Source organism: Osmerus eperlanus, chromosome 4, assembly GCF_963692335.1.
Source record: "Osmerus eperlanus chromosome 4, fOsmEpe2.1, whole genome shotgun sequence".
NCBI classification, from domain to species: domain Eukaryota; kingdom Metazoa; phylum Chordata; class Actinopteri; order Osmeriformes; family Osmeridae; genus Osmerus; species Osmerus eperlanus.
The window spans coordinates 14,990,702-15,009,079 of record NC_085021.1 but is presented as its reverse complement, the minus strand read 5'-3'; the positions used below and the strand labels follow the sequence as shown (position 1 = coordinate 15,009,079).

Here is an 18,378-nt window from a genome sequence, read left to right as displayed (position 1 = left end):
AGCCAAGTACATTACTGTATCCCTGCTCTTAGCAACAAGGTGTTAGTGTAATCCTCATTCAAAGCTTTTCTACACCTGCATGCTCCCCAGATAGATTGTGTAATCCCACACTGGAGTCCCTCCCGGGCTCCAGCACACTATGTACCACCAGCTCTCTCCCAGAAACCATCAACACAAATCACACTCCTAGTAAGAACCACTCCCAGCTTGTTTCCCAGACAGCATTGCAGCCTGTAGACTAGATAGCACACATTAGTCTGTCTAGCTCCAGAACTGTGTCAGACAGCCACAGCAGGTGCTACAAATCAAGCAGGCGTGTCAAATGTCCCAAGGCTTCTCTACTCTCTCCATCACCATGTGAAAATTGGATGTGAACACTACACCTACCTGCTTTCTAGAGTCAGATATCTGCTGTCACACATTGCCTGCTATGTCACTGGCCTGGGGTCAGGACCTGGAACAGGGGAAATAAACTAAAGAAGGAGAGAGAACATGGGAAATGTGGGGATGATCAATTATATGGGAAAAAGTATTGTCCTCTTTCAGACAGGAGTAGTATGTAAGCGATGAAGGACTTCTGTCACATTGTGTCCTGTGCTAGGCTTGAAAAAAGTTCTTCCTTCTTCCTCTTGCAGAGGAAAACCCCCAAAGCATTGACTCTGTAGTAATCCACCGTCTGTCTGCTGAACATTCAGTAAGAATCCAATGTTTGTCTTGAAGAACAACAGTGCTGGGATTATTCCAGGTGGTTGCTATGTTGAGGAGAGAGCAGAGCATCTGTTAGGTTGATCATAAATCACCATCAGCCAGACTCTGAAGATGAGAGAAATAACTGGCGACTGATTGGAGGAGACTTCTTGGCTTCTCCCCTCAGGCGCGACGGTAAATGTGCTCCCCCACTGCAGCGGGGAACACAAAGGCGGTTCTGCCCAGCGGTAAGGAGCCTGCTGATCTGCACGTCGCACCATGAAGCATGACTGCTGCTGAATTCTTCTGGATGCAACACTGTCCTCTCCTTCTATCCCTCTCCCCCTCTCTCTCTGTGTTTCTATTTCTATTCCACCCTCCCTTAGTTTCTCTTCCTCTCTCTCTCTTTACAGAATAGGCAACCGCTCCCTCCTCTGGCCCCCCATATTTTTGCCCTCACCTCATTTGCTACCCTCCCACCCTCCTCCTTGTCCTCCTCCTCCTACATGCTACCCCTACCTCTCTCTCCCTCTCTCTCTTTATGCACCTCTCTTTTTCTTTCTGTCTGCCTCTCCACAGGCTAGTAGGGGCAAGCTCCAGTATGTCTTTTATTTTATTCCAGCCAGTACAGGTGGACTGGGAATTATGCAGGAGGCAAATGATGTAGATTAAAGCGAATGCAGTATAAAGGCACTCATGCCGTATCACTATCAGGAAACATGTGTTAAGTTCTGAGTTATCTGTGACACAAACAGGCAATTCAGAGTCACCTTAAGTCCCTGGGAGTTGAGATTCAATTGGATACATAAGGAAGCAGGAAGTGCTTGGATACACTGTAGATATAAATGCCTAAAGCAGGTAAAGCACTCATGACTGCCTGTGAATTTAAATGAGGAGAAAGGTTGGCACACAGACAGTGGGAAGAGGAGAGGGAAACGGGAGGGAGACAGAGAAAGTGTATAACAGGTGTGACGGGATGAATCTACAGATATGGAATGATGCCAAGAGATGTGTGGGAGTGGTGGAGGGGGGATGGATGTGGTGGGGTGGACAGAGTGTATTTAGCAGTATGCGCAATAACAAAAAGCATTTGCTTATTTGGGCTACACATAAGGACAGTGGGTCACATTAGCACAGCTATGCACGTCCTCTATTTTGCCTTTAGTATTTTTCTTTTCGATTTGCTCTCCCAGCACGTATGTCTCCCCTCTGAATAGCCAGCTACATTTCCAAACTCAATACTAATTTTCTATTTAAAAGAGCTTGGATGGCACATTTGTAGCCATCTCACTGCCAAGTACTGCCAGCATTACGAGACAGTCTTGGGGACCGGGGATTAGTTCAGTCAGGCCAGACACAAAGCATGGTGGTGTTAACATCAGAAAAACAATATCAAAATAGCAGTTCTATGCTCTTGTCGGGTTGGGCTTCTGTTTGGTCATTTTATAAAATAAAAGTTCTGCTATCTTTCTCCTTCCGCATTCCTTTCTCCCCATCATTATCTGTCTTCCATCATCATTAGCTGTCATCACTCTCACCCTCCCATTTACCTCAAAGTAATTTATCAGTTGACCAAGGCGCAGAGAACATGCCATTGCTTTGTCAGCACACTGCCAGTCAACTCTTTCCCCCCAACTCTCTCTCTCTCTTTCACTCTTTTTCTCACTCAGACACAGACACACTTCCCTCCTTGTGTAGATAACTCCACTTGTAGTCACACCTTCTGTGTGGTGTATTGAACCTTAGACCCTCTCAGGGAGCCAGTTAGAAACAGGATTTCACGGTGTCTGTGTCTGACTCAACAGGCTTACCATCAGTTCACCATGTTGGACTACATTGTAGGGTTCATTTTCTACTGAACACACACGTACATACACACATACACACACACAATTACAGACAGACACACACATGCACACACACAGTCACATCCTGCCCTAATAAACTAGGCTGCAGTGGATCTCTATCTCCACAGAAAAGGTCAGACCAACCAGCAAAGAGAAATAGTGGAAAATAGTGGTCTCCTCTTCATGACATGTAGTAGTCTGGGGCAGCAGTACTGCCACAGTCTATAGGCAAGTCTAAATATCAGGGGCTGCCATCTCACCATCCCTTTCACTCTTGCATCTTTACAAAGGGCAGATGTTGTCACTAGGGCTCCAGCTGTGCTACAGAGATGACCTTAACACACATTTGATCAGTTATTGAATTCTGCACCTGCTTGTCTCTCGTTATGTATTTGTAAATCTAGACCAAAACCAGTGTAGATGTTGAATAAATAACATAAACAGACAATGATATACAAGGCTAGGGAACTGTGAAAGTCCTATGGAGAGAACCAATTATGTCTTGTCAACATTTATTGAAAATGCCATGCATGTATATTTGAGAAAAGGAAATGAGCAGAATGAGCTGCATTTGACTAAATAGAATTGAGAGAAGGCAGGATAGATTAAAGAAAAGGTGGGATAGGCACATATAAAAGTGGTTTCCATCCCTTTCTGAAGATTTCTCTTTGCTTTGGAGGGAGCAGGGAAGAGAAGGGCTGGCAAAGAAAGAGGGAGCGATGGAATACCCGAAGAATTTTAACAATGTTCTCATTATTTATTTACTGCTTCGAGGGATAGGCTGTCGGTAAATAATACACTTCAATGAGACTAGCAGGCTATCTACCAACCATGTATACCTGTGTGTGACGACTCACCTGTCAATTGAAGAATATATACTGTCACTGAATAGGTGAGTGGTGTGAGAGAGTGGGGGGAGGGGGGCAGGGAGGCAGGGGAAACTGGGAGGACCAAAGGAGGTTTTCCTTGAAGCTGCATCATCTACATTCCAGAGGCGCAGAGCAGGGAGAGCTGGTTTCACAGAGGAGGGGATGACATGAGCGGCGATAGCCCCGGGAGACAGCCAATGACGGAGGGTGTGAGGTGGGGACATAGAAATATTGAGGGAGCGGGACAAAGGATGAGGATGAAAGGGAAATACTGAGTGGAATGATGAGAGGGAGGATGGTTATGAGAGCGATTGTGTGGCTTTAATCCAATATATTAAGGGAGATTTAGTCGGAAGATGAGAGAGACATTACTTCGTTGGCAGAAAGTGGAATGGATCAAAGTTGACCAAAGATGCTATAAACCATGGTCTATCAATGTAATATTATTGGAGGGAAGACTAGGGAAAGAGGGTGGACTAGGCTAAATCTAGTATTCATCATACACAAGGCACTGCTTGCTTTCATAAATGGCTCTTTGTGGAAATCAGATGAGGAGGAGGAGGGGCCTCTGGCTCTATTCCCTACTGTCAGCCCATCAGTCTCTGGTCCACACATCACCACTCCCTCTCCTCCTCTCCTAATTCCCAGCTCATTCCATTATCATGTCACAACAGACTTAACATGGAGGAGGTGGAGTAGGAGCAGAGGAGCACACAAGGGAAGGACGAGTGAGGGGATGGATTAGCACTGACTGTGTGTGTGTGTGTGTGCGTGTGTGCGTGCGAGTGCATGTGAGTGCATGTGAGGGCATGTGAGTGCAAGAGAGAGATAGAGAAAGAGAGACATGGAGAGAGATACAGAGAGAGAGGCTTTATTTTCATTGAAGAAGAAAGCTTCTCCAATATCCAATATGCTACTGGACTACATTTCCTTAATTAGGATCCAGCAGAGAGAACACCATGTCCGTGGCATTACAAGGAGCAGAGAGAGCAGCAGAGGATGAGCTGTGGGAATGTGTGGGTGATAGAGGGCCAAGAGAGCATGAGAAGAGGGATAGGTGGATATTTTGGGAGAAATATGGTTGAAACTGAGAAGGTGGCATGAGAGACGTAGAAGGCAGACACTGCCCAGGAATAAAAAAAGAATTTGTGTATGTATTTGTGTGTGGTCTTGTCAGACGGGGATAGATATTACCACAGTAGCAGGAAGGAGGATGAAGTGCTGGATATTCAATATTCTATTGGCATTCGACAAACCCTTCACTGGTTTATGCATACTCCAAACGCACGCACGCCTACACTACACACACATACACTTATGCACATATACACACACACACACACACACACATCCTAGATACACCTACACACAGAATAAAAAAGTAAATAAGTACATTTCTTTCCTTCTCCCTATCTATCCATCCTCAGTGATGTTACATGGCCTTTCTGCTCTTGATCAGGCAATATTACTGGTCATACTAACACTGTTCTCAAGCCTTAGCTCTACCTCAAGGAACCAATCGACTGGAAAAATAAAACAGTTTACTGTATGATCAAGACAGTGACAGCTGTGTATCTAATGACGGTGGAGGATAGGTAATCTAAGAGGTGAAGTGTAGTATGAATATGCATGACATACCATTGACACACATCACAATTCCACTGCTGAAACTAAATGAAAGCACAGGCCTCTGTACTGTCCCGGACACAAAGTGAATCCCTAAAAACACAATAGGACACAAAGTATCCAACTCAGGTACAAGTAAACCCCTTTTATCTATTTTTTTTTATCTGTCTTGTGCACCCACACACACAGAGAGAGACACACACACACACACACAATTAGAGTTATGTGGCCCCGGGCTGAGCCAGATCAATACATCATTAGCCAGTCTTTCCTTCACTCTCTATTCCTCGGTGAGAGGACCCCAGTTAGTTGAGCTATACCCACCCCACTGTCTTCCTCTCTCCTCACCACATTACTTCATGTTCTTTTTCCTTTTTCTTTTTCTCTCTTTCCTCTCTCGCCAACCCCTCAGTTCAGTGCCTCTTTCATTTTTCTCCTCTGCCCCTGCACTATACAGAGAGAGAGAAGGGAGAAGAGAGGATGAGAGGCAGAAAATGAAAGGGCGGGAAAGAAAGACAGAGGGAAAGACAGAGTAAGACTTGATAGGAGGAATTTGAACCATGTCAAGAGGTGATGGAAGGGAATGAAGGAAAGGAGGGAGAGACTATAGAGAGGGAGAGACTATAGAGAGGAATTGTGTGTGCAGCAGGGTATGAAGAGCAGAGAAAGAGAGGCAGACTGAAAGAGAGAGGGAGGGAGAGGGAGGTGTAGCGTGGGGGAGAGATGAAGTGGGGGAGGGGAGACTAGCAGAAATAAATGTGTAATTGTGTTGTAGTGGCTCAACCCTTCACCACACGGCTGAGTGATGGTGTTGCAGACAGCTCCGACTTTCCAAACCTGGACAAGCTTGAGCCCGTGGGCGGAGTGGCTCTATATGAACAGAGGAGGCTGACAACAATAATACAACATAGGTAACAACACGCCATGTCTGAGCCGCAGAGGAGTCAAACATGGGACTGTGGGACTAAGCACGGAAAAGCCCCCATTCACAGCTAATGGGCACAAGTGGTAAATGAATACGGGTCGCTTTAGCCATTGATAGGACAATTATGCTCTTAACTGTAACACACCAGAGAGGCAGGGTATTGAGACTGTACACGTCCTAGATAAGCAGTGAGGGTATCAGCAGACTGTGAACCATGATAGGACCATTCTTAGCCTGTCTGTCCCCTCTCCTTCCCTCCCCACCACTCTGCCTTCACCCCAACACGACCAACCACATACATCACCTCTATCCCTTAGACAAGGGACTGATGCAAGGAGGGGTGAAGTTAAGGGTAATTAGACTGGGGATGTTGAGTGGGTAGATGAAGGAGGCAACAGATAAACTATTACATTGCACGATCTGTCCTAGAGAGTAAAGAAAGTCACCTTGGCAGTGGCTTAGATGATGCTAACATTAAATGACAGATTGAGGGTACTGTCTGGTCAGAGTAAGAGAGATGAAATTGGTTATTTCAAATACCTTTTACATCACTCTATTGCGTTGCTAGGTCTCTTTTCTCTCACACACTCACATCCCTCTCACTCTCTCTATCTCTCTCTATCTCTCACTCTCTCTCACACACACACAGACACACACAACCTGATTGTTTCAACATTAAAGTGCCTTGTTACACTCTCCAAACACAAGACACGAGATAAGCATGTGAGATATTGACAGATATCGGTGTTGACAAAGGAGTCACAATCTGAAAGGTATCCCAGAATTGTTGTTGTAGAGAAGACTTTTAAAGGGGGATTGGCAAGAGAAAGAAAGGGGCAGATGGAGTAGAGTCACCTTGAGGGGAGGAGTGAGGAAGAGGGGGGAGGAAAACAGCTAATGCCAAATACTTGAGACACAAGCCAAACAAAGAACCATTTACAGACTAGTTCACTCCACAGGTAACCGATCCTGCTGCCACAGCTCACAAGTTCAATCATATAACAAATGTTAAAGCAGAGTGAGTGAGTGGTGTTGAGGTCTGTTTCTCTCAGTAGAGTAAAACAATTATATGATACAATATTGATCCGGCTCTGAAAAAGCATGGCTGAGAAATGTCCACGATTGTGTCTGGACTGCAGTCTATGATCAGTCTTTTACCACTTCTCACTCATATGCTACAAACAAGCATGTCTGAATGAATTAATTTAGGCTACAGCGACACCTAGCAACATTTTCTTCTTAATGCAACAACAACGATTATGTGAATGTGAAATGCAAAGCATGTTCGTATGTTACTGATTTATAGTGGGATACACAGTTCTAATTTCAAATCAGTAGGCTATATCTACAACCAGATAGTCAGTGTCGTCGGCTATTGTAACCTATTTTGGACAGTAAATTAAGTACAGTAGTCCCTAGACTAATTATATTTACACGCGTGCTTTTTTCTGTCGGTGTCAACAGATACAAATAAAATCAATGTCAACGATTTCACGGCAGAACTATTGTGTGTATTGATGCTTTTCTATTAAGTAAGATTAGTTTCAACAGGAACTATTGCACATAGGAACCTACATTGCATCTTGGTTTCACGCGGATTGTGTAGTTGCACCAGAAATATGCAAGTAGCCTACAGCCGTCGCACCCAAACAAAGCCACCTCAAGTTTGCAGCTGTTGCTTTTGAATCGTCGATATAGCGGTAAGACCCGGACAAATGTGGCTATGATTTAAAATCACTTTTGCACGTTATTTCCTTTTATGAACTACTGTATATCCTGTAAAACATCCGTCACCCTCGCTGTGTGCTTTGCGTCCCCTACCATGTGCCCTGGTTCACCGTTTGCTTGGTGGGCTGATGGCTAGCTAACCATAAATAAGCGTACCGAGTTACTTTTACCTGCAAAGTAACTAGAGATACATGGAGAGGTGTACTTAAGAACAATCTGTCAAGTTACTAATATTACAGCCAAATAGCTTTTAAGCATTAGCGTTATGTTCATACAGCCTATGAACGCGAATAGCCTATAGTGTTGTGTTCAACTCTTATCTTGGTAGTCCCTCTTATCCCGAATTTCTCCATTGTGCGACGAATAAATGTATATCTTATCTTAGTGCATTACAAGTATACGTTGTAGGTAGGCCTATATATGTATATTAGTGATGGGGGAAACGAAGCTTTCCGAAGCAACGAGCTATTTGAAAGAATTGTATCAAAAAAGTATCGCTTTTTCGAAGTGTTTGATACATCTTCTTCATAGGGACATCTGCTGGTCAGTTCATGGTATGGCGAGTGTATCGAGAGATTGAAGGAATCGAGTGACGTCAAGTCCTCGACACGTTAGTGTCACAATCGTCATCCATTTGATAAATTAAGGTTATTTACATTTATTCATTTAGCAGACGCTTTTATCCAAAGCGACTTACAAAAAATAACTTTACAAAAAGTGCATAAGTCCATGATCATAAACAACGAGATAGCCCCAAAAACATTGTGGGTAGCCAAAACATGAAGCATACACTGAAAAGCAATTAAGTGCCAATGGCTAGAACCAGAAGAGCATGTAGTTAAACAAATTACAATTAAACAACATGATCCTTGAAAGTGCTAGAGTAAACCTGGAGCAAGCAACAATAATATAATTTACAACGAGTACAAGTAGTTAAATCAGTTACAACTAACCAACAAGTGCAACAAGTCCCTCAATAATTGTCATTGTGTTCCTGGAGGAAATGAACTGACATCTGATCCGACAAATCTTTCTTAAGTACCGTTGTACTCCTGGAACAAGTGCGTCTTTAGCCGTTATGTGGCAAATGTTTCGATGTGCAAGTGTCAAAAATCTGTTATCGTATATCTTGTATTATAAACAACGTAACGTCTTTGCTACTTTACATTCATAACATTTATATTTAGGTTCTGGTAGCATTATTCACATGGTCAGCTAGGTTGAGTATGGCCTTGTGGTGGGAGCGCTGCCCCTCAGTCTAAGATTGAGATCAAAACCTTTGACCTCGTTTTAGTGGAAGTATATATTGCAACCGGGAAAGGGATGGCCACATTTGAAGGCTGGCAAAACTAGAGAAAGTTGTATGTGCTTGATTACACCTACTCTCTCACATCTGTATCTATCTCTGTCTATCTAGCACTGGCAATATATCTGTATCTCTGGCTCTGTCAATTAATGTATTCTATAGCATCCGTAAATGTCTCCTCTCTATAACCTACGAATATTACTGATTTCTGATGTCTTAAGTGTTTGAATCAAACGCTGTTTGTTTCGGATCCTAATGGACTGTAGCACGACACTGTCAGCTGCTCGTGTGACGTCCGAAGCTTCGATGGGTGATCACGTGTTATTTGCCCATTTGAAGCCCCGCTCGACACTTGAATCGGTACCCATTGCTTCGAAAAGTCGATACCGCTTCATGAGCACGGCTTCGAGCGTAACGTCACTAATGTATATCATTTCTTTCGTTTTCCCTCCAGAGTTTGAGGAGACATGGCGGAGGAGATGGCGTCAGCAGTGAAAGTGAACGATACTTTGCTTTCTGTTACTGGAACAGAGCAGCACAAACTGCCAGTGATTAAGAAAGGGTTGTCAACACCAACATTCAAAATACCAGCACTGCTGCCTCAAGTATTCAAGCGCCCCCTCCCGGTACTGATACCACCCACAATGGACGCTCCTGGGGGCTACTATCACTGTGACAAATGCCAACAGAACTTCTTTACCTTCCCTCAACTTGTGAGACACAAGCAGTTTCATGATGAAGAGAGGCCTTTTCCCTGTGGTGTGTGTGGTAAACGCTTCTTGAGCCGCAGCCACTACAACGAGCACCAGCGTGTCCACACAGGTGAGCGCCCTTACCCTTGTGACCAGTGCGAGCGCTCCTTTACCACACACCACAACCTAAAGCGCCATCAGTCTATCCATTGTAAAGAAGAGATGTACCGCTGCAAGACATGCGGTGTGCTGTTCTGCCAGAAGCATGTGCTCCCATTCGTGGAAGGCCCAACTCTACTTCCTCCTGACTTGGAGCATGACTCCGACTCTGACCCAGAGCCTATTCCTTCACAGGAGACTGAAACTCAGACTGTGGTTTTGGCTTTAAACCAAACACCTGCCATGCCTAATCACATAGCTCCTAAGTCTGATGTCCTGCGTCAGTATAGGCTTCAGGACAAACTGCAACAGCAACTTGAACAAAAACTCAGTCAAATGCCTAGGTTGACTAATCAGAGTTCATTCAACTCAAACCGCTTTTCGCCAGTAAATTTCAATGTGTCCAAGAAGAAGAAGAAGAAGAAGAAAGAAAAGAAAGAGATGAAAAGGCATCTTTCTGTTCCTATGACTTCAGCCTTGGGGCAGGAAGAGGAGTTATGGTCTGTGCACAAGAAACCACCCAAAATGCATCGAATAGCTTATGACATAGAGGTTGTGCTGTGATGACACATTTTGTTGAATTAATGATCGTTATTATCGTCAAAGTTATAGATTATAATACTGTATCTTCACACATACTTTGTCAATGCATCCACAGATGTATGTAATATTGTATTGTATCATGCAAATGTGTTTTCATGCAAAAATGTTTGCATGAGTTATTTTGATAACATTTTAATGGAAGTCTACTAGAGACCATGATATGAAAACATTCTGAGCTGCACTTTAGTGTTCCATTTTTCGAATTCCATATTTTTTCTTTTATGTGGCGTCTCTTCTTCTCTTTTTTGGGGGCATTGGAAGTTGAGGGCTACTCATTGTTTAAAATAACTTGTCTTCTGTTCTTCATCACAACATAGGCAGTTTCATTTAGGCTGTCATTGAAACATTCCTAGTGCCTGTATCCATTGTATACAATGAATGTAACCATGATAACCTTGTAAATGTTGCCAATCTGTAAAGCATCATGTAAATATGCTTTATAGATGCCTATTTGTACAGCCACATGGTAATGCAGTGGGCTAGTAGACTACTGACCTTGACACCTCTACCTGATGTGTGTGCCTGTTCACCACCTCCAAGGATTACAATCTTGTTGTTTTGTAATACATGTTAAAGGAGGAAACCAAATAATTCACTCAGTAACACATGATGTTGATGATGAAACTGAATTACCCACTGCCCCAGACAATAGATTGCATCAGTATATCATATTTCAGTGGCTTTAACTCCATGTTCACACAAGTCAATTACTGTCAAGCAATTGTAGTAGGAGACTCCTCTATGTAAATGTAATTATGGTTTGTTGAATAATTACTTGATTAAAGATTTTCCTTATGTCCTTGATGTTACACCGTATATAATAGAAGAGACATGCAACTTCGTTCAAAGATTCAAATTGGACAGTTACATTTCAAAACAAATAAAAATATCACCCACGTGTAAAATGTGTCTCACAGATTGTAAACTTTTTCACCTAATGTTATTCACAGAGGTAATCATTCTTTAACCCTCGTGCTGCCTTCGGGTCACATGACCCAAAGGTTCATAACGAACCATCGTTGTGTTTACCCAATTTTACCCAATACAAAAACAAATTAAAATAATTTTCTTTTAACCTTTGCAATGTGGGGGGTCTGAGACAGCCCAACGGTTAAAAGAAAATGCTTCACTTTGTCTTTGTATGCGGTAAATCTGTCGCAATACGACGGTGGGTCACAATGACTGATGGGTCAGAATGACCCGAAGATAACACTAGGGTTAAAGAGCGTATAGTTGCGTAAAGAAGTAAATCAGTTCAGTTTGATTAAATTATAGACTACTATGGCACACCACTCATCGAAACTAGTCCCGTATCGGTTTGGGTTAGAGGGCGGAACATGTTATTTGGTGTACATATCTCATTGGTTCAAACCAACTACCGTTGATTCATATCGTTTATGATTCGCTCTGCGGGTGCACTTGGTGCCAACGACAGCAACGATTGGTTACATTTCTCGAGCCAAGAAAATGATTGGACCGTATCTATCCTAGGGCAGCTCTGAATGAGTACGATCATGAGTGACAGAAGCTGCTGATGCTGTTGACCATTGGAGTTCTTCAGATTACCAGCATCTGGATATAATGTTAATGAAACAGATGTGACAAGTTATGTTTTATGAGACGGGCTGAATTACACGTTTTACGGAATAACTTGCTGCAGATTCATTGGGGTAAGAAGCACTGAAAGCGCAGCAATGAGTGTCTGTGACAGTGATGTGCTGAGGGACAGCAGGCACATGATGAGGGGTCACGTATACTATTTGAACTGCTTGCTTCTGTGAGAGCGGTTGTCTGGGTTCACGATTGACCATTGTCACCAGTAATAGTCAGTAACCGTTCTAAAGCCAAAGGGTCTAGTTATAGGAAAACAGATATGAAGATAACTGCACTGCGCATAAAACAGGGAAGCTAGCTCATGATCTTTACAGTGAGCAATGTGTCTCCCCTGCGATATCGTCAATTTATAGCTCTGTTCTTTAATGGATTCACTCACATAAGTGGGTAAAAACACCCCAACAATAGCATTTGTAGTCATATGAGATCGTTGACATCGTTAAACCCCGCAGTGGATGGTTAGTGCACAGCACGGATGTGGGGGGGATGTCTGGTGTCAGTCGCGGTGCATGGTGGGATATGTAGTTTGTCGTCTGGCTGCTGGCACATTTCACATTGAGATGGGTAAGTGACAACTGAAGGGTTGGTACCATATGAGTTACACTGATTTGTTTTTCCTGTCAGGTGTGTGAGTGCATGGTGTGATGGCAGCCTTTAGCAGACAGGAGTTCTTCCAAGAGCTTGCAGAGGGCTGCCTGCTGCCCACGGCTCAGCAGGGCCTGGAACAGGTGTGGCAGCTTCTGGTCATCTGTCTGCTTTGTCGAATCCTCTGGATGTTGGGTGAGATTCCACTTTATTCATTTAAAAAGTAGCAGGTTTTTGGTGTTTGACCCAGGTCCTTTTGACATTCATGAAATAAGGATTTGTAAGATGCCTAAGAATGACTGAAAGTATACTCCTTTGTTTTTGCCTGTGGCCAGGTCTCCCATCCTATGTAAAGCACCTAAGCACAGTTGCAGGAGGTTTTTACACCCTCTACTTGTTCTTTGAGCTCCACATGGTGTGGGTGGTGCTGCTCAGCCTCCTCTGCTACCTCATCCTCTTCCTGTGCCGACACTCCAGCTGTCGAGGCTCCTTCATATCAATCACTGTGCTCATATACCTGCTGCTGGGGTAAGTGAGCCCTGGGCTCAGCCCTCTCTGGCACTAAGTCACCTGTCTTATGAAGTGAAAGCAGATATACGATATTGTGTTTGTTTTCCTATTTGTTTAACTGTAAATTCGAATCCGGACTGAAAGGATGCGTTCCTCTTCTCTTCTTTTCTCCAGAGAGTTGCATATGATGGACACCACCACCTGGCACAAAATGAGAGGCAAGTCACATGCCTTAAGTCTTATGTTGTTGTGTCTGATGTCTTTGGTAGGTGAACAAAACAATTGGTATTCAGTGAATGTTTCATAACTGTAATCTGTTGGTCCAGGTTCCCAAATGGTTGTTGCGATGAAGGCCGTATCTCTGGCCTTTGACCTGGACAGGGGCGTTGTGACCAATGTGCCGTCACCTATAGAGTTCATGGGCTATATCTATTTTGTGGGAACTGTCATCTTTGGTCCCTGGATCAGCTTCAATAGCTACAGAGAGGCCCTAGAAGGGCACAAGCTGGTAAGATCCTAAACGTAATGAGGGGTGTTAGGATAGATCAATGAGGTAGTAGAAAAAGAAGGACAAATTCTGGTGTCTGTGTTTCTCTCCTCGTTGACAGAGTTTCTCCTGGACAGCCAAAGTGTGCATCAGCTGGGTGAAAAGCCAGCTTTGTCTGGTCATCTCTAACTGTGTCGCCCCCTACCTTTTTCCTTACTTCATCCCCATCTATGGGGATAAGCTGCTACGCAGGTTGGTTGACTTCCTAACTCCATAGTTCTTGCTTACTGCCTCATTAGTTTTGCATTCGTTTTTAACGCTTCCACATTCTCTCACTGTTTCTGGGCTCCAGCAAAAAGAAAAGGAAGATCAGGTAATTATGTATTTTATTAATAATATACTATATCTCTCATTGCATTTTTGTTTTATGTGTCCTGTTTCATCTGTTTCTGTACTGCATGTGCATTCCCAATTTACCAGCTGGGACACCTCCCCCATCACCTGCACGTCTGTACCCCCATCAAACCCACCCCAGAATTTCCACATCCTACTTACTGTCTCTCCCTTGCCCACACACACCATGATGCACACAAACATGGTAAGACTTTCAAATGTGTGTTAGTTACATAAGTGTTGATAAGTGATTAATCGCTCAACATTCTCTTTTAATGATGTGGTTCTCAGAGGCTTTGGGGCAAGGTATGTTTTTCATTCCTCACTCATTAACGACAAAGTTTATTTTACACATGGTGATGTGTAACCTTTGTGTTTACGTTGTAACCGAAGGGTATGGCCTTCTTCTGAACTTTGTTTAGGTGGCTGCTGGCCTATGAAAATGCAGTCTCCTTTCACTTCAGCAACTATTTTGTCAGTTACCTAAGTGAAACAACCACTACTCTGGCAGGAGCAGGCTTCACTGAGGATAAGGACAACCTCAAATGGTCAGTGCCATGAAAGCAGCTTGATACCGGACTAATCAGTACACATTCATTCAATTCAGCCGTCAGATTTCCCAGTATACATGACTGCCCTTTATTCTTCAGGGATATGACTGTGGCCAAGCCCCTGAATGTTGAGATCCCAAGGTCTATGGTGGAAGTGGTAACTTCCTGGAATCTGCCCATGTCCAGATGGCTAAACACCTGTAAGTTTTAATGTGAACATGGGGCTGTGCATTTCAAAAATGTTCTTCTTCATTTGATAACCGTGCAACTGTACTACATGTATGTAGCTAATGTTTTTATTTTCATGTTTTTGAATGTATAGTTTCTTCATAATAATAACCGCATGTCCTGGCTTGAGAACTGAAAAAATTGTTTCTGATTGAACAGATGTTTTCACAAGTGCTCTCAGTCTTGGAACGTTTCCTGCCATCCTGGTGACATACACAGCCAGTGCACTGTTGCATGTGAGTATGTTTTTGTACTCTATTCCAGCCAAGTATGACTTAACCTCCTGTGTTCCTGACTCTTGAAACTTTTGATGTGAAGGGTCTGAGCTTCCATCTGGGTGCAGTCCTGCTGTCTCTGGGGTTCATCACATACATCGAGCACGGTAAGATGCCATGTGACCTAGTCCTCGGTTTTCTGCACTTTGCACAAGAGAGATGTTCTAGTGACAATTCAATTGACCTCACTTGGTCCCTCATACATTTTTGTAAAGACCTGTGTTGGTGGGATATGGCAAGCGTAGCTCTGTCTCATTGTATTTCTGTCTTTTCAGTTTTGCGGAAGAGACTAGCAACAATTTTCAACGCATGTATTCTGTCAAAGAAATGCGGGGCAAACTGCAATCACCAGAACAAAAAGGTATTGCAATAATTTAATCTATGTGGATCTTACCGATCCGAGAATACCTTTGCCTCTCTGTCCATGTCTTTCTCCATGACGTTTCCCCCTCCCTCTGAACAGACCCTGTGGGTATACATCATTAATATTGCCTTCAGTGCCCTGGCAGTGCTCCACCTGGCCTACCTGGGCTCTGTCTTTAACTCCAGTGTGGACTATATGGATGATGATGAGGTAGGTACAATTTCAAGACTACACAGTATGGGACTGTGCAGATCACACGCAGAACCGCTAGCCTTTACTTCCAGCTCTTCATAGAGGTTCCTCCCTCCGTCTCCTTCTACAGGGCGATGTGGCCAACCACACGATTCAGAAGTGGACTGACCTGAGCTGGATGTCTCACTGGCTGACTTTTGGTTGCTGGGTGGTCTACCGGATCACCCTTTAATAGAGCTGTGGACTGAGGGAGAAAGAAGGCGAGCAATAATGAGAGGGGCTTGATGGAACAGGGGCGTCCCTCCTGCACTGTGAAATCCTTGTGCACGGGACACGTAGAGCTCATGGCTTTCAACTTTCTCCTCAAAACCAAAAGTGCTCAGGACATGGCCTATCCAATCTACTCTACATCCTGCTGGTGACTATTTTTGATACACTTGAAATAATGCCCTTCTCCGTCCTCAGAACATCGTTCTACCTGAACTGGATTTGTGACAGACGTTGCATATGCCTCTGCGATTCGCAATCAGTAACTGTCAGTATGGAGGTGATCAGCCTCCCACGCCATCCTATGTACTTGTTATCTTGCTACCCAGTTTACAGTTGACTGGTAAAGGATGCTCTTCCTCTATGGTTGTTCCTTTTTTGTATATAAAGAAATATTTGCTATGTGTATTAAACACTTATTTCTTTAGCATGCAATCCCTAGTTTCAAATAAGAGACCGTTTATCATTGTGTAGACAAAGCACAGATAAGAGGTTTAAGGTAGTGTAATTTACAATCCAGAATGTTTTTGCAAATGACAGGCTGGTGTTATTTAATTATTTCAATTATAGAATAATTTCTTGTGGTATGTTATTTTACGTTTAGTATGTGTTATTTGATCCTTTCAATGTGGTTGTCTGATCAGTAATTGTTCATCAGAAAATGTTCAAGATATGTTCCCATTTTAATGTTGTAACATTAAATGTAGGACTCCCCTGTATCTCCGTGGTTATAAAGTGACTATTCAGTATGCTGCGGACTATAGGCATGTTTCATTATTCATGTTACAAATGATAAAGTGTACAGCCTTACCACACATCCTCTTTCCACTGTTCTAAAATATTGATCAAATTTAGTTTCTTTGTTGTGGAACTTTTACTTTAGATATTAAGTTACTGACAGGAGCTTTTAATAAAGTTTTATAAGAAATCTAAATTGCCATCCTTGTTTTTTTTACGGCCACATGACATAACATATTTATGAAGCAACTGCTGGACTGCTTTATGAAATAGTCATTTATTATCTTATGTATTTATACAAATGGATTGGACCATTAGACAAATAATGGAGTTTGGAGGAGAGGGGGGCTAAGATAGGGAAAGACAGTTTGGGTTAAGGTTTCAGTTTAAAGCTCAGATCCTGAGCATGACATGACGTTGTGTGTTTTCCCAAGCTTCAGTCTGGCCAGAGCAGAGCGTTGGAGGGAAGGAGATAGGATGGAAGGTGAGGGGACTGGCACTGGGTAGGTGAACAACAGTGATGGATGGAGATCAAGTTCATGTTCTGCCTCAGAGTGAGGAGACCAGATGAGTGCTGTTGTTAGACTAGACAAGAGAGAAGCCTTGTCTGCAGGTCCGGGAAAAAAGAGGGGAAGGGAGGAGAGCTTGTTCTCATCCTTGCCTGCCCGGAGGACCCCCATGCTTGCGGTGGCAGGATCCCAGCAATGTCTCCAAAGCCATCTTTACGAATGCCTGGAAGTTATTGCTTCTCTCCCTTCGGCTCTCCTGCAAGGGGATGAAACACAGACAGATACATTTACTGGAAACACACAGCAAACACCTACAAGCTCTGCAAACAGATGACTGGTAGCCTACTGAGAATAAGTGGCTTGAAAAGTTAAAGTTACTTAAATCATAATGGTCACCTACATTTTATTTTTAAAGGCTATATAGCTTATAACTGAACCCCAACCAGTTGTGCAGTTATTCCTCAACTAGTTTAGGAATCATACATCATGTAAATACTTACCTCCTTGCTTTTGTTTGTTATCATCTCCTTTCTGATCACCTTTCTTCGGCTGTTCCTTAGGACTCTGAGGTTGCTTTACAGGAAATATTAAACTGTTTAGTCAGAGTAAAATTGGAACATTCTCAAAAAAATTTTTTACAGAGGTTGATGACAGAAATAATACAGACATAAAGACTGATTTTTTGTGTAGATTTTCTTACCTTGGTAGCTGATTTCTTGTCCGATTTATTACCTAAGAATGTCAATTTGAGAGAAACTAGAATTGAAACAGCTCAAAAATGTCTTCCTTAATTCCGATATTTTATCCATTATTGAAAAATAGCCTACTGCTGAGGTTGGCAATGGTTCCAATCGATACAGGTTTGTGACAAAGTCTAGAGGCTATTTTTCTAAATTGGCCAGAATAAAATGATCTTTCTTGATAATGCAATGCAATCAATGATGGAAAAACAAGTTTGGCAATCAGATGCAATGCAAATTAAATGAATTATGTTTAATTAAATGTCTTCTCACCTTTTCCGGGCATCTTGGCTGCGTTCCAAAGTCCGTGCTTCTATTAGAAAATGTAGGCGAGTGCTTATGTGGCGCTCAACTCGCTCATTTATGGCTCTGGGTGCTGAATGCTCCTGTCACCGGGGCCCCTTCCAGAAAGACCATCCGGAACAAGCAAAGAGCCCCGTCAGCTGCGCATGAGGACCGTTCTAAGGGCCTTTGCTGAGCTCA

At 43.2% G+C, this 18,378-nt stretch overlaps 2 protein-coding genes and 1 long non-coding RNA gene across 3 annotated transcripts; 2 read left to right on the top strand and 1 right to left on the bottom strand.

The window, feature by feature from the left end:
* Positions 1-7,535: 7,535 nt before the first annotated feature.
* On the top strand, positions 7,536-11,329 carry LOC134018998 (zinc finger protein Xfin-like). The gene is made up of 2 exons (XM_062459444.1): positions 7,536-7,654; positions 9,443-11,329. The coding sequence occupies exon 2, from the start codon at positions 9,456-9,458 to the stop codon at positions 10,401-10,403; it is 948 nt and encodes a 315-aa protein (XP_062315428.1). The 5' UTR covers positions 7,536-7,654; positions 9,443-9,455; the 3' UTR covers positions 10,404-11,329.
* A 634-nt stretch (positions 11,330-11,963) lies between these two features.
* On the top strand, positions 11,964-16,866 carry LOC134018996 (protein-serine O-palmitoleoyltransferase porcupine-like). Its single transcript, XM_062459442.1, has 15 exons — positions 11,964-12,112; positions 12,681-12,836; positions 12,977-13,169; positions 13,326-13,369; positions 13,478-13,659; positions 13,760-13,890; positions 13,991-14,011; positions 14,323-14,337; positions 14,454-14,579; positions 14,682-14,782; positions 14,970-15,046; positions 15,129-15,192; positions 15,361-15,446; positions 15,549-15,659; positions 15,772-16,866. Exons 2-15 carry the CDS (start codon positions 12,701-12,703, stop codon positions 15,871-15,873), a joined length of 1,389 nt encoding a protein of 462 aa, XP_062315426.1. The 5' UTR covers positions 11,964-12,112; positions 12,681-12,700; the 3' UTR covers positions 15,874-16,866.
* A 37-nt stretch (positions 16,867-16,903) lies between these two features.
* LOC134018997 (uncharacterized) lies at positions 16,904-18,294 on the bottom strand. Its single transcript, XR_009929967.1, has 4 exons — positions 18,169-18,294; positions 17,856-17,887; positions 17,656-17,728; positions 16,904-17,411 (listed from the first exon to the last, which is right to left on the bottom strand). It is a non-coding gene; the product is annotated as an uncharacterized LOC134018997 (long non-coding RNA).
* Positions 18,295-18,378: the final 84 nt, after the last annotated feature.

Excerpts from the sequence above, each read along its gene's own strand:
- LOC134018998 (XM_062459444.1), top strand. The coding sequence starts at position 9,456 with ATGGCGGAGGAGATGGCGTCAGCAGTGAAAGTGAACGATACTTTGCTT.
- LOC134018996 (XM_062459442.1), top strand. The coding sequence starts at position 12,701 with ATGGCAGCCTTTAGCAGACAGGAGTTCTTCCAAGAGCTTGCAGAGGGC. Across the intron at positions 13,370-13,477 it reads CACCTGGCACAAAATGAGAG|GTTCCCAAATGGTTGTTGCG; the intron begins GCAAGTCACATG and ends CTGTTGGTCCAG. Across the intron at positions 14,783-14,969 it reads GTCCAGATGGCTAAACACCT|ATGTTTTCACAAGTGCTCTC; the intron begins GTAAGTTTTAAT and ends CTGATTGAACAG.